At 38.9% G+C, this 25797-nt stretch overlaps 1 protein-coding gene across 6 annotated transcripts in view; it reads left to right on the top strand.

The window, feature by feature from the left end:
• Positions 1 to 25797, top strand: part of kcnh5.L (potassium voltage-gated channel subfamily H member 5 L homeolog) — a 218288-nt gene that overhangs the window by 99052 nt on the left and 93439 nt on the right. For all 6 annotated transcript variants that reach the window (XM_018230657.2, XM_018230658.2, XM_018230653.2 and 3 more), the window contains 2 exons: positions 1169 to 1284; positions 13674 to 14066. In XM_018230657.2, coding sequence (XP_018086146.1) covers positions 1169 to 1284; positions 13674 to 14066 — 509 coding nt within the window. The remainder of the gene's footprint in view (positions 1 to 1168; positions 1285 to 13673; positions 14067 to 25797) is intronic.

A 25797-nucleotide genomic window follows, 5' to 3' on the forward strand; every position in this document is an offset into this window, starting at 1 on the left:
ATATTTTTTATTAGTCAAATGCAAATTATGGAACCTTGATATGGCGCACTAGTCTAGATGATTAGATACTGAAAAGGTAAAATGCTCATACAGGCATGAGACCTATGTTATCCAGAATGCTCGGGGTTTTCTGTAACTTACTTTTCTGTAAATTTAAAACATTAAATTAACCCAATAGGATTTTGTTTTGTCTCCAGTAAGGATTAATTATAGTATCATCTATAGTATAGATTAATTATAGTACAAGGTACTGTTTTATTATTACAGAGGGAATAATTGTTGAAAAGTTGACTTATTTGGATAAAATTAAGTCTATGGGAGATGGCCTTCCTGAAATTTGGAGCTTTCTAGATAATGGATCCCATACATGTACTTTAGTAGAAAAGAGTAGAAAAGAATGGCTGTTTATGTTAGACTAGGGCCAATCAGAGAACCTAAATTTGAGGACCTCATCTCTGTACAATCAGATGTAGTATTTAAAATAATGTGTGTCATATTGACCCGTGGTGGATGGGTTGGCTGGGGTTCACTAAGGCCTGGGCCCACCAAGTGATAATTGGATTGGCTGGTTTGGCAAACCAATCTATCTGGACTGGAAAAATAGAACCTATTTTAACTATTTGGAAACCGGAAATATAGAATGAAATTTGTTTCCCAACCCAGGATTAAAAATGTCTTCTAACCCTGCTGAAAATATCACATACATATCCATATCTTACATTTAACATTTGTAAAATGTAATTGCTAGCTTGTTATTAAATTGCTAGCATGTTATTGAAACCATGGTGTGGGGATCTCAATAAAACTTCTACCATTTAGCACGAATGCTTCTGTGTGTGCCATCTGATTTTCTATGAATATATGCCCTATACAAATGATGCTTGATAGCAATGTTATTTATAGGGTAGAAAGATAGAAATAATAGAAAGGCTGATGTTTTTTGCAGGAAAGATGGCAACCCAGTCTGGGGTTGTTCCTTGATTCCAAAATGACTGACTTCTTTGAAAAACAATGAGGAATAAATAATAATGAGGAATTCTTATTAAACTAATATAACATGAGTTTTTCAATTAATAGTACAACAGTATATATTGCACTGTATGCTAAATACTCCTAAAAAATGTCTTTATTATTATTGTTGTGATTTTTCTCCCCCCCCTCTCTCAAGGATGGACCAAATTTGCGCGGTTAACACGAGCTTTGACAAACAGCCGGAGTGTAATGCAGCAGTTAACTCCAATGAACAAAGCCGAGGTGGTCCATAAACATTCCAGATTAGCTGAAGTAAGGATGAATCATTTTGTTTATGTGATGTTAACTGAACTGTATGTAAATGTATTTAGAAAAAACACTATAAAATATATTTGTATTTAATGTTAGTGACTTTATGGATCTGCAGAAAACAAAAACAGCATTTGTTCTTAAAGGAACAGTAACGTCAAAAAATAAAAGTGTTTTAAAGTAATGAAAATATAATGCAGTGTTGCCCTGGACTGGTAAAACTGCTGTGTTTGCTTAAGAAACACTACTATTGTTTATATAAATAAGCTGCTGTGTAGCAATGGGGGCAGCCATTCAAAGGAGAAAAGGCTCAGGTTACACAGCAGATAACAAATAAGCTCTGTCTAATGGTGTTATCTGTTATCCATTAGTTAACCTGTGCCATATAGCCATTTTTCAATTTCCGCCATTGCTCCCCAGCAGCTTTTTTATATGAACTATAGTAGTGTTTCTGAAGCAAACAGATCAGTTTTACCAGTGCAGGGCAACACTACATGATATTTTCATTACTTTAAAACACTTACATTTTTTGGTGTTACTGTTCCTTTAATCAAGGCAACCACCAGAAAACATGTTGTAATGGCAGTGGTAGTCAGATCCTTCCTAGCTGATGTTATAGGTTATACAGTTTGGTGCAGGCAAGTAGTTAATAGCCAAAGAATGGGTTTGTTTAGCTGGAATACTCACAGGTTGATTGTACTGAGGCAAAAGGAAGGGTCATGTGTCTATAGACTCAAATATTTAAGCTATATGTACCTGAGCTCTGGAGCACCCATTTGATGTCTCATAAGGTGAAATCAGACCAGTAAGGATCCATGGGGTATATTTATCAAAGAGTGAAGTTAATAGTGAAGTTCCGCCACTCTCCATTCATTTCTATGGGATTTTCAAAGGCGTATTCATCAAAGGGTGAACTTTCACTTTCACCCATTGATAAATACGCCTTTCAAAATCCCATAGAAATTAATTGAGAGCTGCGGAATTTCACTCTTTGATAAATTTACCCCCGTGTCTTAGGTTCTTTTTAAGGAGAAGGAAAGTCGTTTAACATTTGGCACCCCCAAGTGATTATATATACTTACCTGAAACCCCAGGCCGGTGCTCCTATCAGCAGAAAACTGCACCGGCCCGGGGTTAATCCCATACCTCCCAACATTTTAGAAGTAAAAAGAGGGACAAAAAATTTTTTCCCGCACGTAGCACAGCAATTTTTTACCACGCCCCTTTCTGTGGCCACACCCCCTAATTACCATGCTTGTTTTACAAAATTTGGCAGGTTATGAATGTTTGAAAATATTTCTCCTTATCTAAACTGTGTTTTTGTGTCTCAAAATTGTTACAAAGTATCTTATTTGCACCTGTTAGGTGTTCTGGGCTCTCTGCTAAAAGCCAATTAAGTGAGAAACTTTGTTTCTTTTTCTGGCTGTTCAGTGCAGAGAAAAGAGGGACTTTCCAGTACAAATGAGGGACTGCGGGTTGAGCTGTCAAAAGAGGGACTGTCCCTCCGAAAAAGGGACAGTTGGGAGGTATGTAATCCAGCGAGCACCACAGATCGCTTCTCTTCCAGCTTCTTCTTTTGTCGCACGGCTGCTCATGTGCATTAGAGTGAAAAGCCGAACTTGTTAACTAAAAAGTCGGCTTTTTCATTCTACTGCGCATGCGTCTGCCCCGGGAAATTTGAAGAAAATAGAAGCCAGAAGAGGAGTGCTCCGTGGTGCTTGCTGGAATAACCCCAGGCCGGTGCAGTTTTCTGCTTATAGGAGCACAGGCCTGGCATTTCAGGTAAGTAAATTACTTTGGGGTGCCTAACATTTAGCACCCCAAGTGGTAAACAACTTCCCTTCTCCTTTAAGCATTAAATAAACCCAATAGAATTGTTTTGCCACAAATATTGATTCAAGCAGCTTAGTTACCAAAAAGCTGCTCTTTTATTATTTCAGAATTATTTGCTTAAAATAGACTCAATGGGAGATGGCCTTCCTGTAATTTGGATGTTTCCGTATAATGGATCCCATAACAGTATTTGCCTTTGTTTTCTGCCTCTTTACATCTTAAAGTATTGCTCTGTGAAAATAAAATGTTACTGTTATTTGACTTTGTATTGCAAAACCAGGGCTCAAGTTGATGATGTTAAGTAACAAACCCTTTATAATCATTTGATCACATTGCCCCAGAGGCCTCGGTGATCAAGATTCATACATCAAAGTTTTCCTTGCATAAAAATAGAGGCCATCGTTGCAGCTGTTGGGCTAATGAAAGCGATTGATCATATTCTCTGATTAGGATTTTGAGAATTTTTTTCAGTGCAAGGGGAATGCTCTTGTTAACAAGCACAGTGTAGATCACATGTTCCTTTTGCTCCAAACATATAAGGCCTAAAGGGTCTTCAATCAATAAAGCTATGTACTGCTGAATATTAACATTTTCCCTACTAAAGAGCTATTTCTACTGTATTGCTACCTGTTGAGATGGCTGAGTGCATCAGGTTATATAGTACAGTACCTCCTGTAATTAATCCCTCCTGGATTTGGGTTACACTCCCAGCCTATCTTTCTCATAGTGTGTGTGTGATATGATGCTGACTGTCCTTTCCTGCATGATTCATCTGTTGATGAGATCTTTAGATTAACCCATTAAATAATTCAGTGAGCATTATTAGCCCTTGGAACCTCATCAAAATGTGAGATAAAAGGAGCTGTTTTGTTTTCTTTTCACACAGCCAATGTGAGAATTGTGTGCATGTGCTGTACATAGCAGTCTCTAAATATTTAAAGAAAACAACCATAATCCATATGCTTATTTTCCCTTTGAACAAACAATGTCAGTTGTGCTGCTTGATAATTAGGGATGTAGCGAACGTCGGAAAAAAAGTTCGCGAACATATTCGCGAACTTGCGCAAAAATGCGAGCGGTTCGCGAACGGTTCGCGAACCCCATAGACTTCAATGGGAAGGCGAACTTTAACATCTAGAAAAGACATTTCTGGCCAGAAAAATGATTTTAAAGTTGTTTAAAGGGTGCAACGACCTGGACAGTGGCATGCCAGAGGGGGATCAAGGGCAAAAATGTATCTGAAAAATCTGCCTGTGTGTGCTTGGAAGAGATAGTGTAGGGGGAGAGCGGTTAGTGATTTCAGGGACAGATGATAGTAAGTTTGCTGGCTAGTAATCTGCTTGATACTGCTCTGTATTGGAGGGACAGAAGTCTGCAGGGATTTGAGGGACATTTTAGCTTAGGTAGCTTTGCTGGCTAGTAATCTACTGTTCTCTTTAAACAACTGCCATACGTTGACCTTGTAGGCATTGTTTGCCCAGTTTTTTTGGACGCAGCCACTGAAGCACAGTTGCCAGAAAAAATATGCCATATAAATGCTGAAAATAGTCATTTTTCGCCATACGTTGACCTTGTAGACATTGTTTGCCCAGTTTTTTTGGACGCAGCCACTGAAGCACAGTTGCCAGAAAAAATATGCCATATAAATGCTGAAAATAGTAATTTTTCGCCATACGTTGACCTTGTAGACATTGTTTGCCCAGTTTTTTTGGTTGCAGCCACTGAAGCACAGTTGCCAGAAAAAATATGCCACATAAATGCTGAAAATAGTCATTTTTTGCCATATACGTTGAGTCAACGTATGGCAAAAAATGACTATTTTCAGCATTTATATGGCATATTTTTTCTGGCCTCTGTGCTTCAGTGGCTGTGGCCAAAAAAACTGGGCAAACAATGCCTACAAGGTCAACGTCGTTGACCTTGTAGGCATTGTTTGCCCAGTTTTTTTGGCCACAGCCACTGAAGCACAGAGGCCAGAAAAAATATGCCATATAAATGCTGAAAATAGTCATTTTTTTGGTCGCAGCCACTGAAGCACAGTTGCCAGAAAAATTATGCCATATAAATGCTGAAAATATAAATTTTTTTGGTTGCAGCCACTGAAGCACAGAGGCCAGAAAAATTATGCCATATAAATGCAGAAAATATGCATTTTTTTGGTCGCAGCCACTGAAGCACAGTTGACAGAAAAATTATGCCATATAAATGCTGAAAATATAAATTTTTTTGGTTGCAGCCACTGAAGCACAGAGGCCAGAAAAATTATGCCATATAAATGCAGAAAATATGCATTTTTTTGGTCGCAGCCACTGAAGCACAGTTGCCAGAAAAAATATGCCATATAAATGCTGAAAATAGTAATTTTTTTGGTTGCAGCCACTGAAGCACAGAGGCCAGAAAAATTATGCCATATAAATGCAGAAAATATGCATTTGTTTGGTCGCAGCCACTGAAGCACAGTTGACAGAAAAATTATGCCATATAAATGCTGAAAATATAAATTTTTTTGGTTGCAGCCACTGAAGCACAGAGGCCAGAAAAATTATGTCATATAAATGCAGAAAATAGGCATTTTTTTGGTCGCAGCCACTGAAGCACAGAGGCCAGAAAAAATTAAACCAGTAGGGTTTGCACCCTAGTTTGTAACGGTGGCGGAGGGAGGAGGAGGACGCTAAAGGACAGCTGTGTGTGGAGTCATGAGGCTTGAAGAGAAGGACAGCTGCATAGAAGTCAGAACAAGTCTTCCGGCGTGCAGTAACCCTCCGAGATCCACCCCTCATTCATTTTAATAAAGGTCAGGTAATCGACACTTTTGTGACCTAGGCGAGTTCTCTTCTCAGTTACAATCCCTCCTGCTGCACTGAAGGTCCTTTCTGAGAGCACACTTGAGGCTGGGCAAGACAAGAGGTTCATGGCAAATTGTGACAGCTCTGGCCACAGATCAAGCCTGCGCACCCAGTAGTCCAGGGGTTCATCGCTCCTCAGAGTGTCGATATCTGCAGTTAATGCCAGGTAGTCCGCTACCTGCCGGTCGAGGCGTTCTTTGAGGGTGGATCCAGAAGGGTTGTGGCGCTGCCTTGGACAGAAAAACATTTGCATGTCTGACGTTACAGACTGGCCAAAGGGCTTTGTCCTTGCAGGTGCGCTCGTGGCAGGATTACTGGCACCTCTGCCCCTGGAATGTTGATGAGTTCCTGAAGTGACATCACCCTTAAAAGCATTGTACAACATGTTTTGCAGGCTGGTTTGTAAATGCCGCATCTTTTCGGACTTGTGGTATGTTGGTAACATTTCTGACACTTTATGCTTGTACCGAGGGTCTAGTAGCGTTGCGACCCAGTACAGGTCCTTCTCCTTAAGCCTCTTGATACGGGGGTCCTTCAACAGGCATGACAGCATGAAAGACCCCATTCTCACAAGGTTGGATGCAGAGCTATCCATCTCCGCTTCCTCATTATCAAGGACTGCATCATCCACGGTCTCCTCCCCCCAGCCACGTACAAGACCAGGGGTCCCCAAAAGGTCACCACTAGCCCCCTGGGAAGCCTGCTCCTGTTGGTCCTCCTCCTCCTCCTCCACAAAGCCACCTTCCTCCTCTGACTCCACTTCTGGCACCTCTCCCTGCGTTGCAGCAGGTGCCTGGGTTCGTTCTGGTGATTCCGACCAGAAATCGCGCGCTTCCAGCTCCTCGTCACGCTGGTCTACAGCCTCATCTGTCACTCGTCGCACGGCACGCTCCAGGAAGAAAGCGAAGGGTATTAGGTCGCTGATGGTGCCTTCGGTGCGACTGACCATATTTGTCACCTCTTCAAAAGGTCGCATGAGCCTGCAGGCATCGCGCATAAGCACCCAGTAACGGGGGAAAAAAATCCCCAGCTGTGCAGATCCAGTCCTACCACCCAGTTCAAAAAGGTACTCGTTGACGGCCCTTTGTTGTTGCAGCAGACGTTCCAACATAAGGAGCGTTGAATTCCAGCGAGTCTGGCTGTCAGAAATCAAACGCCTGACTGGCATGTTGTAGCGCTGCTGAATGTCAGCAAGGCGTGCCATGGCTGTGTAGGAACGTCTGAAATGGGCCGACACCTTTCTGGACTGGGTGAGAACGTCCTGGAATCCTGGGTACTTGGAGACAAAACGTTGGACTATTAAATTTAACACATGTGCCATGCAGGGCACATGTGTTAAATTGCCTAGTCTCAACGCTGCCAACAGATTGCTTCCATTGTCACACACCACTTTTCCGATCTGCAGTTGGTGTGGGGTCAGCCACCGATCGGCCTGTGACTGCAGAGATGACAGGAGTACAGATCCGGTATGGTTTTTGCTTTCCAGGCACGTCATCCCCAAGACAGCGTGACAACGGCGTACCTGGCACGTCGAATAGCCTAGGGGGAGCTGGGGGTGCACAGGTGTGGAGGAGGAGAAGGAGGACCCAGCAGCAGAGTAAGAAGAAGAAGAAGACGAGGTAGAGAGCGATGGAGGAGTAGAGGTGGTGGCAGAACCGCGTGCAATCCGTGGCGGTGACACCAACTCCACTGTTGTTGTTGAGCTACCCATTCCCTGCTTCCCAGCCATTACCAAGTTCACCCAGTGGGCAGTGTAGGTGACATACCTGCCCTGACCATGCTTGGAGGACCATGCGTCAGTAGTCATATGGACCTTTGGCCCAACACTAAGTGACAGAGATGCGGTAACTTGGCTCTGCACATGTTGGTACAGGTGTGGTATTCCCTTTTTAGAAAAAAAATTGCGGCTGGGTACCTTCCACTGCGGTGTCCCAATTGCTACAAATTTGCGGAAGGCCTCAGAGTCCACCAGCTGGTATGGTAAAAGCTGGCGGGCTAAGAGTGCAGACAAGCCAGCTGTCAGACGCCGGGCAAGGGGGTGACAGTCAGACATTGGCTTCTTACGCTCAAACATGGCCTTCACAGAAACTTGGCTGGTGGCAGATGACTGGGAATGGGAACAGGTGGTCAAGGTGGAAGGCGGAGTGGAGGGTGGTTCAGACGGGTCAAGGAGAGCAGAGGTAGAGCAGTAAGATGCTGGACCAGAAGGAGTGTGGCTTTTAGTTTGCCTGTTGCCTTTGAGGTGTTGCTCCCAAAGTGCTTTGTGCTTGCCGCTCATGTGCCTTCGCATAGAAGTTGTACCTATGTGGCTGTTGGGCTTACCAAGGCTCAGTTTCTGACTGCACTCATTGCAAATTACAATGCTTTTGTCAGAGGCACACACATTAAAAAAATCCCACACTGCTGACTTTTTGGAAGTGTGCGATCTGGCGGTAACAGTAGAAGTTGGCGGAGTTTGCGGTATTGGCGGCAATGGCGGGTGCGTTGGCCGGCTGAACACAGGTGCCGATACATGTTGTTGCCCTACTGATCCCTGCGGGCTGTCCTCCCTGCTTCTTCTAAGTCTTATTCTCCTACTGCCTCTCTGACTCTCCGTCTCTCCATCTGAACTACCCTCCTCTTGCTCTCTTCTACTAGGCACCCACAAAACATCAATCTCCTCATCATCATTCTCCTCAGATGCATCAATTTCTTCTGACACATCACAGAAGGAAGCAGCAGCGGGGACCTCCTCCTCATCACTCATTATGTCCATCTCTATCGTGTTCTCTGCCAGAATTAAATCTGGTGTAAGGTCCTCATCTCCTTCATCTTCTTCTGGCAATAATGGTTGCGCATTACTCAGTTCAAGAAACTCATTGGAAAATAACTCCTCTGACCCCAGTGAAGAAGGGGCACCGGTGGTGGAGGAAGTGTTACGTGGGGTGGCCATAGCAGTGGAGGATGAGGAGGATGTTGTGGTAAAGTTAGAAACGGTAGAGGATGGGGTGTGCTGTGTAAGCCAGTCAACTACCTCTTCAGCATTTTGGGAGTTCAGGGTCATTGGCTTTTTAAAACTGGGCAATTTGCTAGGGCCACAGGATTGCATAGCAGCACGGCCCCTAGCACGGCCTCTGCGTGGCGGCCTGCCTTTGCCTGGCATTATTTTTAAAAAAACAACAACAACAACAAAAACTCAGTTGGTTTTTCTGGAAACGATAATACACACAGCTAGATGGCGGGTTGAAGAAAACACTGTGCAAATAATGCCTACAAAGTCAACGTATACACTACTACAGCGGTGGATACGGATTACGTAAAATATATGAATGCTGCTTGAAAAAAAGTAACTCAAGTGGTTTTTCTAGAGACGATAATATTATCAATATTTAGACAAAATGTGAACAAGGTCACACAGCTCGATGGCGGGTTGAAGAAAACACTGTGCAAATAATGCCTACAAGGTCAACGTATACACTACTACAGCGGTGGATACGGATTACGTAAAATATATGAATGCTGCTTGAAAAAAAGTAACTCAAGTGGTTTTTCTAGAGACGATAATATTATCAATATTTAGACAAAATGTGAACAAGGTCACACAGCTCGATGGCGGGTTGAAGAAAACAGTGTGCAAATAATGCCTACAAGGTCAACGTATACACTACTACAGCGGTGGATACGGATTACGTAAAATATATGAATGCTGCTTGAAAAAAAGTAACTCAAGTGGTTTTTCTAGAGACGATAATATTATCAATATTTAGACAAAATGTGAACAAGCTCACACAGCTCGATGGCGGGTTGAAGAAAACAGTGTGCAAATAATGCCTACAAGGTCAACGTATACACTACTACAGCGGTGGATACGGATTACGTAAAATATATGAATGCTGCTTGAAAAAAAGTAACTCAAGTGGTTTTTCTAGAGACGATAATATTATCAATATTTAGACAAAATGTGAACAAGGTCACACAGCTCGATGGCGGGTTGAAGAAAACAGTGTGCAAATAATGCCTACAAGGTCAACGTATACACTACTACAGCGGTGGATACGGATTACGTAAAATATATGAATGCTGCTTGAAAAAAAGTAACTCAAGTGGTTTTTCTAGAGACGATAATATTATCAATATTTAGACAAAATGTGAACAAGGTCACACAGCTCGATGGCGGGTTGAAGAAAACAGTGTGCAAATAATGCCTACAAGGCCAACGTATACACTACTACAGCGGTGGATACGGATTACGTAAAATATATTATGGCTGCTTGAAAAAAGTGACTCCGGTGTTTTTTCTGGAGACGGTAATATTATGGATATTTAGACAGAATGGGAACAAGGTCACACAGCTCGATGGCGGGTTGAAGAAAACAGTGTGCAAATAATGCCTACAAGGCCAACGTATACACTACTACAGCGGTGGATACGGATTACGTAAAATATATTATGGCTGCTTGAAAAAAGTGACTCCGGTGTTTTTTCTGGAGACGGTAATATTATGGATATTTAGACAGAATGGGAACAAGGTCACACAGCTCGATGGCGGGTTGAAGAAAACAGTGTGCAAATAATGCCTACAAGGCCAACGTATACACTACTACAGCGGTGGATACGGATTACGTAAAATATATGAATGCTGCTTGAAAAAAGTGACTCCGGTGTTTTTTCTGGAGACGGTAATATTATGGATATTTAGACAGAATGGGAACAAGGTCACACAGCTCGATGGCGGGTTGAAGAAAACAGTGTGCAAATAATGCCTACAAGGCCAACGTATACACTACTACAGCGGTGGATACGGATTACGTAAAATATATGAATGCTGCTTGAAAAAAGTGACTCCGGTGTTTTTTCTGGAGACGGTAATATTATGGATATTTAGACAGAATGGGAACAAGGTCACACAGCTCGATGGCGGGTTGAAGAAAACAGTGTGCAAATAATGCCTACAGGGCAAATAATGCCTAAAAGGTCAACTTATACACTACTACAGCGGTAGTAAAATAAAAAAAAGTAAAATAAAAAAAAAATGAATATTAAAAAAAAAAAATTAAAGTTGGTGCTGCTGAACTACTAGGAGCAGCAGATTAGCACACCAGTCCCACTCCCCAACACTGCTAGACTAATAGCACTGGGCTCTTATAGTAGTAGTAGTAGTAGTAGTAGTAAAACAACAAAAAAATAAATAAAAGCAGTCCTTACAAGGACTACTGTTATTGCAGCAGTCAGCAGATGAGATCAGAAGCAGGACAGCTGCCCACTGCAGCTACATACAGAGCACTGCAGTAGAAGGTAGATTACTAGCCAGCAAAGCTACCTAAGCTAAAATGTCCCTCAAACCCCTGCAGACTTCTGTCCCTCCAATAACAGAGCAGTATCAAAACGATTACTAGCCAGCAAACTTTCAACTGTCCCTGAAATCACTAACAGGCAGCAGCTCTCTCCCTACACTATCTCTTCAGCACACACAGGCAGAGTGAAAAAACGCTGCAGGGCTTCGGTTTTTATAGGGAAGGGGAGTGGTCCAGGGGAGAGCTTCCTGATTGGCTGCCATGTACCTGCTGGTCTGGGGTGAGAGGGCAAAAAAAAGCGCCAACAATGGCGAACCCAAAATGGCGAACGTCGCGCGACGTTCGCGAACTTCCGGCGAGCGCGAACACCCGATGTTCGCGCGAACAAGTTCGCCGGCGAACAGTTCGCGACATCTCTATTGATAATGATATATATCAAATACAGCCATTAACAGGGTGCTGTCAGTTTAAACTTGACACCTCAAAAATGTGCCAAATTTCTGCTACATTTAAATAGCACTACCTAAAGGCTTTTAATCTAATTTAATGAAGATGTGTTAGCATTTCTATTCCAAGAGAAGCCATTTATTGTATCTGGATTGCTGGTCATGTAGTATTTCTTAACCTCCTATGCCTGCCTTAATACAATATGTTCTTTAATTCACTTAAAGTATTTGCCTATGACTTTTAAAGTCAGGGGCTGATATATGAAATTAGCACCATTTCCAAATATAAGTACTAGTACTATAAATTGTATTTGCTTTATTGTATTTGTACTAGCATTTGTTGTCTGTAAATTTAAGGTGCAGGTATAGCAGTATTTTGTATTAATTTGCTGGTTGGCTGAGATTTTCATTGGATTACCTAAAATGATTTACTACAGGTATGGATACATTATCTGGAAACTATGCAGAAAGCTCTGAGGCCAGACTGTATTTTAATGAAATAATTCAATTATTTAACAATTATTCCCTTTTTCCCTGTAATAATAAAACAGTACCTTGTACTTGTTCCCAACTAAGATATAATTAATCCTTAAAGGAGGTAAAGCAGTCCTATTGGGCTTTATTAATGTGTGAATAATATTCTTATAGACTTAAGGTGTGGAGATCCAAATTACAGAAAGACTCCTGTTCTGAAAAACCCCAGGTCCGAGCATTCTGGATAACAGTTCCCATACCTGTAAATGTTTTCTTACTGCATGCTGGTTGTGGCATATTCAAACATTATCAATTAGGCCCATTTGGAAGGCAGATTAGTCTTAATTAGAAAGTGAAAACAAGGTGTGATCACTAGAGATTCTGTTTTTAAATGCCTCTATTGTGGCAAAAATAAGGGGCAGATTTATCAAAGGTCAAAGTGAATTTTTGAATTTATAAACTTCGAATTTTGAAGTATTTTTTGGGTACTTTCGACCATTGAATAGGCCAAATTCGACTTCGATTCAAATTGGAAATACTTCAAATATTTGACCATTCGAAAATCGAAGTACTGTCTCCTTAAAAAACTTTGACTTCGCCACTTTAAACCTGCCGAATTTCTATGTTAGCCTATGGGGACCTCCTAGAACCTAGAGCCAAAATTTGGCTAAGTTTTAAAAAGTCGAAGTTTTCTTTTGAAAATCGTTCCGATCGATTCAATCGATCAAATCAATCGATTCAAACGATTGCTACGATCGATTGAACAATGTAACTTCAACAGAAAACAGCCAAAAAATTCAAAAAGAAAAGTTCGACTATCGAATTTGGCCAATTCGATGGTCAAATTTCGAAGTTTTTTAACATCGAAAATCGACCGTTGATAAATCTGCCCCTAAGTGTTTATGGACAAGCACTTGTAAAGCAGATTATTAACGTGTTCATTCAAATAAACTCTTTTTTTTGTTCCTGCTGGGATGTGATAGAACGTTACCATAGGGCAAAAGTGAGGCTTAGACCTGATGTCAGGACTATGCTACTTATGGGGTAAATTTATCAAAGGGTGAAGTTCCGCCACTAGAGTGAAATTCCGCAGCTCTCAATTCATTTCTATGGGATTTTGAAAGGCGTATTTATCAATGGGTGAAAGTGAAAGTTCACCCTTTGATAAATACGCCTATAAAAATCCCATAGAATGGAGAGTAGCGGAATTTCACTCTAGTGGCGGAACTTCACTATTAACTTCACTCTTTGATAAATATACCCCTATGTTGTTTGGAGTGAGTATACTGTATATAGTAGACTGGAATAAACTATCAGCGTTACAGAGTGTCTACCCTGTCCTACTGCCGTTGTCTTGCTGCCACAAATTACTTCCTTTTATGAATCAGATAAAAGTGGCAAAAGGGTAGCAAAGCTTTTTAATGTGGCCTCACTTTTATACTTTTTTTATGGCAATTCTTGGTTAATTGAATTCTCTAATATGTTTAACATCTATATTTTCTAATATTTTCTTGATGAAGGTACTTCAGTTGGGATCAGATATCCTTCCCCAATACAAGCAAGAAGCACCAAAAACACCACCACACATTATTTTGCATTACTGTACATTCAAGACAACATGGGACTGGGTCATCTTAATTCTGACTTTCTATACTGCAATTATGGTCCCCTATAATGTCTCCTTCAAGACAAAACAGAACAATATAGCCTGGCTGGTGCTGGACAGCGTGGTGGATGTTATTTTCCTGGTTGACATTGTTTTGAATTTTCATACAACTTTTGTTGGACCTGGAGGAGAAGTCATTTCAGATCCCAAACTCATACGAATGAACTACTTGAAAACATGGTTTGTCATAGACCTTCTCTCTTGTTTACCTTATGACATCATCAATGCCTTTGAAAATGTGGATGAGGTAAGTTTTCCTTGGTTATGGTCTTTTTGGAAAAGCTCTTTATGTTGATATCACCTTTAACAAAATCTTGATGTTGGGTGGAGACCTAATAATTGCTTATGACACTAGTCAGACATTAGTGTGCTAAATCTAGTATAGTCAAACTGATGGTTAATTAGAACATTCAAACATACTTGTTCCTGTTTTTAAAACAATAGAACTAGCAGTGGGGTTATATGAAAGTGTCCAATATTATTCTTCTTTATTAAATAGCACCGTTACGTAATAAAAATAATGCTTGATTCCTTACAAATATAAAGAAAAATATCATTAGTCCTCCAAAAGAAACATCTTGCATATACAGTCCATCAGAAACTTGAATTCATTAGTGAAATACAAATTCAATAAAACACCATTAAACATATCTATATTTATTGAGAAGGGGTGTCTTAGTGTAACATTTAGAGGCCTATTTATTAAAGGTTGTGTTTTTAGAGTTTTTGAAAACACAGCTAAAAGCACTTTCTTTAAAACCAAAAATGTCATGACATTTCTTAAAAGATCCGAACAAAAAAAGTATGAACAGACAATAACACTGAACAATCTGAAAAATACGAATACCACTGAAACCTTTGAAAATTCGAGTTTTTCAAGCAATTCTTGAAAAAAAATCCAAAAACCTCAAAGTCCAAATTGATTTAAGACTGCCATTGACTTCTATATGACCTCAACAACTTTTACCTGGCAAAGTTTTGCATTAGAGGTTTTCATGGTTTTTACACTTGTATTTTTAGAACTTTAAAAAGAATAGAAAAAGCACAAATTTCTATTCACAAAGTCTCCTGTGTTAAAATGGATCAACTTTTGCAAGTTACTAATAATCTCCTATTTTTTAAACCTTCTTATTTTTATCATTTTTAATTTTGCATAAGGTTGTGTCACACATTTAGTAAAGTATTTGTTAGAAATACACCTATATCTTTATCAAAGTTGTGCTTTAAAGGGCAAGTCAACCCCAAAATAATAATTTGCCTAATAAAAGAAAACATAGTTCTAAACAACTTTCCAATATAAATCTATAAAAAATGGTCAGTGCTTTTAAATTTGTTTGTAAAAATAGTTGCTATTGAAGCAGCATTTGCTCAACTCCTGGTTTTTACTTTTTAAACAATGTTGCAGAAGTCTTCGTTCCCCAGCAAAAACAGGTCTGTTAATCAGCTGCCTTGTCTTACATTGTATCAACAGTCTGAGCCACCAGGACAGAGAATAGAGAGGGACAACACTGCTTTCAATAGCAAAACATATACAAATAATAAGTTCAACTTTTGCTAGTGATGGGCGAATCTGTCCTGTTTCACCAACAAATTTGCAAAACGGTGAACAATTATCAAAATGCATTGCAGTCAATGGGCGTCAAAATTTTGACGGGCAACAATTTTTACACGTACAACTTTTTTTGTCCAAATGCAGTAAAGTCAATCGACGACAAAATAATTTTGACGCGCTACAGTTTTTACACGTGTGACTTTTTTTGGTGCACCAAATTTTTTCGCCGGCGAATGTTTCCAGCAGTTTTGCAAAACAATTCGTAGGTGGCGAAATGCTGAAATTCAAATCCATGCCTGGCAAATAAATTCACACATAATTGCCAATAACTCATACCAACCATTCAGCAGGTATAATTTACTGTATCACAGTCTGTATGAGTCAGCGCTAAAAGCTAGGAGAAATAAGAATACTTGGATACTTACAAACGTTTATAAACTTTAAAGCATTCAGATATACCAGGAATTGAGTATTTTATGACTTTTCCATGCTGTCAGAGATATAAAATATAATTATAAAAAAAGAACAAATATTCCACTCACATTTGAAAAATTATTTTAAGGCACATCAAATCTCCGTTTAGGGTTTACAATTATGCGTGTTGGTATCACGGTTTCAGCTACGACCCGCGTTGCTTCCACCTGCCATAACACCCCTTGGCGCCTGGAGATGACATCACCGCCCTTGCCTTACGCGTTTCGTCGCTATGGGACTTCGTGAGAGGCTTTGTATCTCTTTTTTTTATATATAATAAAAAGGTTTTACACTATCTTCTGTGCTTTTCCTATTTGTTACTTGACGTGAGCAATCTTAAGACTACATTACACCAAAAATGTTTTAAGCAGCTTAAGGGTGTTGTGATCCACATTACAGAAAGCCCCCTTACCACAAAAACCCAAATCCTAATCAGTCCAGAAAATTGATATCATGCTTAACTGTATAATTATTTTTTCATGATTACATTTCAGTTTCACTTATTCTATCTTTATATTGTGTCCCTTCCCTTTTTAGCTTTCTATGTATTTAATTGCTTCTGTTATTTTACCTCTCTCTCTCTTCCCTGCACATGCAATATCATTGTTAAATGCTTGGCTATTCAATCCCATTATTAATAAATAAAGGAATATATCTCAGACAAAAATAATGCTATAATCACAAACACTTAGGGGCACATTTACTAAGGGTCGAATATCGAGGGTTCATAAACCCTCGAATTCGACCCTCGAAGTTAAATCCTTCGAATTCGAAGGATTTTAGGGCAAATCCTTCAATCGAACGATCGAATAAAATCGTTCGATCGAACGATAAAATCCTTTGAATCGAACGATTTTAAGAGATCTATCGAAGGATTTTTCTTCGATCAAAACAAACTTTAAAAAGTGATGGGGAAGGACCCCATAGGCTAACATTGTAACTCAGTAGGTTTAAACTGCCGAAGTATGTAGTATACGTTTTTTTTTTAAAGAGACAGTACTTCGACTATCGAATCGTCGAATAGTCAAGCGATTTTTACTTTGAATTGTTCAAATCAAAGTTGTAGTTGAAGGACGTAGTAGCCTATTCGATGGTCGAAGTACCCAAAAAAATACTTCGAAATTCAAAGTTTTTTTCGAAAGTGAATAATTCACATATGTACCCACACACACACATATGTCGGTGACAAACATGTCAAACATTGTGTTTAAGACTACAATGAAAGAAAGAAAAGTTTAAATGGAGTTGTTCAATTTTCCGTTTTTCAGTTCAGTTGGTTTTGGTTCACCGGAAACATTTCTGTCATGAGGCAAGTAAAGCACCTTGCCTCGGGCAGCGGTTCCACAGAAGTTACCAGGGGCAGCAAAAAGCCGCTCCTGGCAACTTTAAGGGAACTAGCACACGGCCAGATTCAGAGAGATTTAGTTGCCTGGCGACTAATCGCCTCTTCTGCGGGCTTCAGACGACTTTGGAAATCGAAGCGACATGAGTGGATTGGCGATGGTGTTTTCTAATTATAACAGGTGGAATGCAGGAGAAAGACAATTCGGGGAGATTGTCACCCCTGCAGAAGAGGCGATTAGTCGCCAGGCGACTAAATCTCCCCAAATCTGCCCGTGAGCTAAAGCCCTAACAGCCGAATTTCCAGTTATTAACCAGAAAATTCAGCAATTTCTCTCTCTGTATTAGTGATGCGCTCCCCCCGACTCTGCTGGAGATGTTTAAGGAATAATATACCCCTCGAACAATGTAGGTCTCTATAAAAAGATATTGCGTAAAACAGCTCAGATGTAAAACCCTGCTTCATCTAAATAAACCATTTTCAAAATAATATACTTTTTTTAGTAGTATGTGCCATTGGGTAATCCTAAATAGAAAATTGCCATTTTAAAAAATAAGGGCTGGCCCTGGGATTGTAGGATTCATGGTGCACACAAACAAACCAAATAAACTACACTTGCTAGGTCACATGAGCCAATTAACAGAGTTGTGTATTTTGCTTCCACACTTCTTCCTGTTACAGTTAGTGTTGTAGTATTTCTGGTCAGGTGATCTCTGAGGCAGCATAGATAGAGTCACGAAATGGTGGTTCAAGGCAAGAGATGTAAAAGGGCAATATTTACTTAAATATATATTCCAGTTCGATAAGATTCTTTAATATGCCACTTAATGTGAAACTATCTGTTGCTTAAGTGTTCATTTTGTGGGTATAGTTTTCCTTTAAGTTAAGCGCGAGGGGCAGGGGCGGCAGTATTAATGCTTGAGACTCCCCTGACCAGAAATAATAGTTCCTATTTTTGACAATTTTTCTAACATTAAAGTATGCAGTTTATTTTTCACCTTCTTATTTCTTTCTGAAGCAGCTCGGGGGGGGGGGGTGTCACCGACCCTATAAACTGTCCTAAAGTGATACATTTCTTATCTTTGTCCCTACTGGACAGAATGCCTGCGTTTCATTAATGGCAGTCCTCATAATTGAAACAATAGTTGCTAATAATCCACAGATACTGCTAAGAAATGTATTAACTAATGTAGCAAATTATAACAGTCTGTGCCTGAGTCTGGCAGGTCAGTGATCCAAACACCCGGGGCAGGAACATTTAGTTTTGGAAAACCATCAATAATGGATCAACAATAAAACATGGAAAAAGTCTTTGTATATAGTGAACAATATGAAAACAACTGAACTAAGAAAAAGTGTTTGGAAGGTGAACAACGCCTTTGATATCAAGGGCAGTGGTATCAGAAAATATTTTAAACTTATGGTCTGCCTTTGTTATCTAATATCTTGATAAATAGTAGTGGTAACATTATAGTATAGTTCCCTTTTAGATTATGGTTCTGGTTCTGAGTTGCTAATGGTTTCTGAAGTCATTAGGGACAAAATATAATGATGATCAGAGACATACGTTGGACTTTTTTTTAGAAGTATGGTTTTTTAAAGAAAAAAAAAAAAGGTATTGATCATGCTCTTTCAGTATGTCTGTAAATATTTCCATGAACAAACCTGTTAATTAATCCAATACAACTATTTTCTTTGAAGTGGAAGTCATACTGTTTGTTGCAGTGCTTTTGATGTCCTTTCAGGCCAATTTGCCAAGCTTTTTGAATGGTTTGTCAAATTTATTCTGGATATATTTGATATTATCGAGGACTGATTTTTCTGTATACATTAGGAGGCAGATTTATTAAGGTTCGAATGGTAAATTTAAATTTGAATTTTTGAAAAATTTTTTGTGTGAAAACACCAAAATTTTAATTTAAAAGCACCAGCTCGAATGTAAATTTGAATGTTAGATTTATCACACCTCGACCATGAAAACAGTTATAATTAGAATATTCGCCATATTCACCACCTAAAAACTGCAGAATTCATTTACAAGTCAATGGCAGTGGTCAGTTGAACCATTTTAATATGTTAATTACCTTTCTGACATTCAAGTTTTTTTTCAGTCTAGTCAATTCGATTCAAATTTTCGGGTCGGGACTATTCGATCAAATATTAGAAATTCAAGGTTTTCCACAACTAACCTCCGATTCAAGTTGTAAGTACATTCACAATTACTAGAGTAAAAAAATAATTCACATAGATTTGAAATTCGACCTTTGGTAAATAACCCCCTAGGTGATGGATGCATCTGTTTAATTGGATGGCTGTTATATTGAAGGTCCTGATATAATATGGACTTTGGGTATTAGTTACCAAATGAATGTTTCCTTGTCTGTTGTATTAATTGTTCTTAAAATTCCACCAACTGCTTGTGAAAGCTTTGAAAATGAGACTCAGCTGTTGCTTACATTTAGCTAAATGCCGTCTTCAGCACTATACAGATTTCGTGGATGTAATAGTTGCTGCTAATAAAGCTCAAGTCCATTCAATAGTGAGAAGTTGAAGCAGAATGTTATGCAAGCAATTTGTTCAACACCTTGGAGCTTACCCAATGTTAGAAAGTCTTCACTAGTTTCTTTGCAAGTGTTCATTTTTGTTCAGACCTAAATCATTCTCTTTCTGCATCAAAAATCCACATTAGATAAACAATAGTGGGTCAGAGCATATGTTCTACAAGAGAATCCCATTCAAGCCTAGAGCCCCTTTAGACACAATCAGAAAAGGCTGTAAATTCCCTTTAGATAGGGATGCTTGGCTTCAAGGTTTTAACTGAAAACATGTTTCCATATATCTGACAATTGTATAGAGCACAATATAAGCTAACACAAAAACACTGACAAAGTATTATTGCTTGCCACATAAATTAGTGTTAATAAAAGACCAAAGTCCATCAAGTTCGACCCCTCCAAATGAACCCCAAAATGTTGCTTGAGAGAGAAAGGGAAGAATCTTGGAAATGTGCTTTATAAACATGGTTTAATGAGCACGCCATTGGTATTAGTAATAAAAGATGAAGTAAGATTAGTTGAATAAAAATAGTTTTCTATTATTCCGTTTGATATGGTATCAATTCTGAGGATATATTTAGATGCAGAGATTTTACTGTTAATATCAGTTGTTATTTAAGAGATGTCTAAATACTGTATATCTTAATATCATCTTCATAGAAGTATACAAGAATTTAAAGTTAAGTGAATGGATGTGGTCTCCCAAACATAGAATATACTGGAAGAACAACAGAGACATAATTACAGAACCTCGAGGAGGAGGAATTGTTAGCATAAAGCCCAGAGAAGGATTATTTAGTACAGTGTTGATCCAGAGGTGGGTTTGATATTTTGGAGTCAGAAAGGGACAAGACATGTGACTGTTTTTCAGTCTAAACTACTATGTTGCTTTATAATGACTGAAAATAAAAGAATCCATTGGAAAATGTGCAATTCGTGAACTGAAATCAGATGGAGGCCAGTGAATAAAATTAAAACTTTATTTATTTAGTCCACATTGATGAAAACGTAAATGCCCAATGCATTTTGTACAACACATACTTAATCCTTGGCATGAATGTTATAGGAGACTGAGCAGCATTATTATAAACTCTTAAAGCACTGCATGTTCCTGGAAATTACTTTGTTGAGCAACACATCCACTGAGGTACAAGGGAGAAGCAGGCCAATCACTTTGATATGTCAGACTCCACATAATGTAACCCTCAGGGAGAGCATAGTTGGCGCTTAATATATCAGAATAGACATTTTTAATATAGTTGTGGAGTCTTTGGCCACTGCAAGCCCTAGCAGTTAGATACTAGATACAGGGCTGAAATTAAAGGTCCAGTATACCTCCTTACAACATGAGTTTAATGAATAGGACTTGGGTTGATACTTTTTTTTTTTTTTTTTTAAAAATCTATGTCTACCTATGAAAAAGAAACAGGGAATCTGTCTTAAAAGAACTTGAACTTCTGGCAATTAGACAGGATCCCCACTGTAATACTGGAGAGCTCCATTTGCAGCACAGCCCAGGTTCTTTTGGTGTATGAGCACTAGCCATGATCCAGCACCGGCCAGAAACATTAGGTTCAAATCAAACAATAATGTAAGTCTTTAAATGCAATACACTTTTTGCAGAGTTCATTTCCAAAATGTCCGTGCAGAGTTTAGCTGCAAATGCCTCATATTAGCAATCACTTAAGTGGGAATGTGCTTTGTATTGGTATTTTACAGAACATATGAAGTTTTCTGTAAAGCGCAGAAATTTCACTTCTCCAAATGATTCCAAATGTAATCAATGCTAATTTTTACCACACTTTGTTTATCTGAGATTGACATAAAGAGCTTTCCTGATATGAAGTATTTTCCTTCTATTTTTTGCCTGTTGTGTTTCAGAGAGTGTATATTCTTCACCTCCCTGTGTCCCTGTATTTATTGGTCTTCAGCTATAGGAGTCAGTTCAAGCTTTTTAAGGGCCACTGCAGATACCATTTCATATTTGTTCGTATTCTCAAGAAAGTTCCCACAGATGACTAAAACTTTCCCTTGCTTAGCTAGGAAAATAAACTACTCATTCTCTACAAATTATGAAATAATACAATGTGCATGTACTGTACTGCACTGTGCAGGCCATATAGTATAGATTTAAATAATTGTAGATGGGGTCAATTTAATATACATTTGCAAGATTTGCACGTTGTCTAGTAACCCAAAACAGTCAATAAGCATGTATTATTTATTGGTCACCTACTTGAGACATGTGATTCCTTGTTATGAGTTAGTAAATGTGGCGCAAATGCAGCAACATTTATCACATTACCCTATTGCAGGGCTGTGTCATAAAAATAACATGGAGGATTGTAATAAAAATAGTTAAAGTAAAAAATATGTGCAGTGCAAACTATTTATTTGATGAATGTATTTATTAAAATTTTGCAAGCCATGAGCTTTTCCTCTGCCAACATGAAAAAATGCACCAATGTGTAAGACCCAATTCTGAAGAGCTTACACTCAAATGCAGGATTCCAACACCAGTAACTGGAAATAGGATTTATTGGCAGGGGAAAATTGTACTCACATTCACTGACAAGATTACATCCAATTTATCACACCCAGTTTTCAGGCAGACTCACTGTTCAGGCAGATTCACTGACAGGCATGCAGAACATTCCACTAGTGTAAACACAACCCCAGTTGCCATGGACCCACATCCCTTTCCAGGACCTTGCACCACCCCTCTGTTTGACTCCGGGTAGGAATTTTCTAATTTTCCAATGTGCCACCTAGCAGTCCGGCTTACGGTCTACACTCCTCTGCCCTACTGTGGGTAGGAATTTCCATGTCCCTGTTTAGGATGTAACCACTGGCCCTACAACTATCAATCCAACCCTATCTCTGGCTTAGCCATGGCCTCTCGGCCACTACCTCCTCATTGGGGTCTGGGCTACCCACACTAGATTACCTGTCTAAATGAAGTACCTAGTACTTCTCACTAGGAGATTCTCTCTCTCTACCTGCACCTGTCCAGCTGATGCCATTAAGAAGAAGAACCCTGCCCTGGTTGTGGCCTTCCCTTAAATACCCTTTGCACTCTATCCCCCTCTAGTGGCTGTGGTCTGAATTACAGTTAAACAAATTATCTTAAACACTATTGCCACCTAGTGGCCACATTACAACTATTCCCACTACTTTTGTTTTGTATTTCAATAATTTTTTATTGTGTTTTACAGAGAATACAATATATATATATAGTTAGCAGACATCAACATAAGGGAAATGCAGGTCATTATACAGATTTGAAATAAAAATGGCTGTCAATCATAGTACATAGGTACCTACAATCATCATGTAATAGGATAAATAGGGCCTCATCCATACAAATAAACCTGACATAAAATCTAATATAAGATAACCAGTCCTGCATGATTAAACATGGTAAGAACACATTGTAAGTTTTCATAACAATTAACAAACTGAAAGACAGATCTACCAATGTGACTGACTGTCCTAAAAAGGACGGCCAGTAAACAGATAATTCAAATTAAAAATTAAATACTAAGCAGTGCCAAGTGATATCCAGGCACATACCTGTATTCCAGCCATGGAGCCCAGGTTTTTAGAAATCTACTGTGAGAATCATTTAAGATACTGGTCATTTTTTCTTGAGTCATGATCCAGTCTATTTTATGTTTAGTACCCACTACTTTTGTTTTAACTGAACATACATGAAATTAAACATTCACTTCACATCATTTTCACACATTCAATTTACAGTCATGATCTCATGAATTACCCTACCCGGTCTACCCCCTTACAAGCTGACAGATTTACAAATATAGGAACTAAAGTGTAAAACTGCAGTTGCCAAGTTGGAAAATGAAAGGAAAGACCCAAGATAGTTGCTATTGGGAACTGCACTTGTGCAATTTAGGACTTATGCTCATAAATAAATCCTTGTATGTTTTAAAATGTCTTTTTTGCAAAAAAAACATTTTTAATCTTTATTTTGCTAATGTTTTTCCTTCTGCAACTTATTAAATTCTATGCTGCAGTGTAATATTCTTAATTAAGAATGAATTCCTTTCCCATTTTTATTGAGCGATGTAGGGCTTCTTAAAGCAGCATATTTTTTACACAAGAAATACATTTAGTTACATTTAGTAGTTTTTTTACGTGCGTTAACTTAACATGCAAAATTTAAATACAGTTGAATCATTTACATAAGAGGCATTGTTGGCATAACATATTTTTCAACCAACAACTTTAATTACTCCCGTTAGGCCCTTCTAGACTTAGAAATGTCACAATTTTACTTTTTCTGTATTGGTAGTTTCTGTAAGTCCAGTGATAAATCTTACACCTTACAGGTGGGGAGATTGATGCCTTGACCAAAGGCAGGCCAGATATATTTCAGATATCCTTCGGCCTAGCCATTGTAGTTGAACACAAACTAAATACCTGTACATAAGTGGTTTTTAATTGATCACAGTTTATAGGGTAATGAAGCATATCAACTATATAGCGGATGAACATTTGTTTTAGTCTAATTAACAATGCAACAATGCCTTTTCAGTAGTTTAAAGGAGAAGGAAAGGTTAAAACTAAGTAAGCCTTATCAGAAAGGTCGATCTAAATATACCAGTAAACCCCCAAAGTAATGTTGCTCTGAGTCCCCTGTCAAAAGAAACACTGCATTTCCTTCCTTCTATTGTGTACTCATGGGCTTCTGTATCAGACTTCCTGTTCTCAGCTTAAACCTCATTGCCCTGGGCAAGAGCATGCTCAGTTTGCTCCTCTTCCCCCCCTCCCTTCTCTACTGTAATCTGAGCCCAGAGCAGGGAGAGACTCAGGCAAGAAGTGATGTCACACCATGTTAATACTGCAGCACCTATTCTAAACAAACAGAGAGTTTCTAGAGCTTTTTACTGAGGTATGGTAAAACATTCTACAGAATAAATATAGCATTCTAGCTTGCGCTATTGCAGCTAATCTATTGGCAATAAAATGCTTCCGTAGCTTTCCTTCTCCTTTAAAGTAATTCCTTTAAAATATTTGTTCTAGTTTGTTGGCCCATAGTTCTTTCACTAGATGGCATGTTTCATTAATGTCCTTATGTCAGCTATAACAGTGCAGGCACGTATCTTTCTCAAGCACAGCTTTGCACTTACCTGTTGTTGCACAGTTGACTCTTTACAGTTCTTCAGCAAATAAAATGCCTTCACGCCTGGACTTTTCTATAAAAATGCTTAGCAGACCCAACTGCCAGATACTCTGGTTACCAGATCCAAGATGTTTTGGACTACAACTTTAGACATGCTTAAAGAGTTTTGGCTACCCAAGGTTAAGAAACAGGCCTACACAATAAAAATAATTCATTGTGTTATATAGGATGTTGGAGAACATTTTTTATAGACTAGACTAATACAAGACTGCTCAACATGCTGGGGTCATTTATCAACACTGGGCAAATTTGCCCATGGGCAGTAACCCATGGTAACCAATCAAATTGCTGCATTCATTGTTCTGCTTGCAGCTGGTTTCAAAAAGCTAATCACTGATTGGTTGCTATAGGTAACTGCCCATGGGCAAATTTGCCCAGTGTTGATAAATGAGCCCCACTGCTGTTTTACAAGAAACCTGGGTAAAAATAATATTGCCATATTTTAATACTTATCACACTTATCTTGGTACACTGTCCAAGGTAAAACATATTGATGATTCTAAATCAGATGACTTAAATCCAAAGGTCATTTTGTCTTTTGTGCTAAAAATGTCCAGACATTTTGAAAACTCTTTCTGATCTTTCCAGAATTAAAAAAAATATATTCTTTGTCTTTAAGTACTCAAAAAACATATTTATAATAAGGCCCAAAACCCTAATTTGGCCGAGCTTAAAACTCCAGAAATATTTTTGACGCTGTGGGAAAACCGATAATGAAATCTGTGGGAAATCCTACAACTACATTTTTTTCCACCAATGTGGTTTATCACTCAGGAGAAAAATGCTAGGGAGCATGGTTAAGATGGAAAAATGAAACTGTGGATAAAGTGTGAATAATTTTTTCCCCCA

This window comes from Xenopus laevis, chromosome 8L (genome assembly GCF_017654675.1).
Source record: "Xenopus laevis strain J_2021 chromosome 8L, Xenopus_laevis_v10.1, whole genome shotgun sequence".
Taxonomy (NCBI): Eukaryota; Metazoa; Chordata; class Amphibia; order Anura; family Pipidae; genus Xenopus; species Xenopus laevis.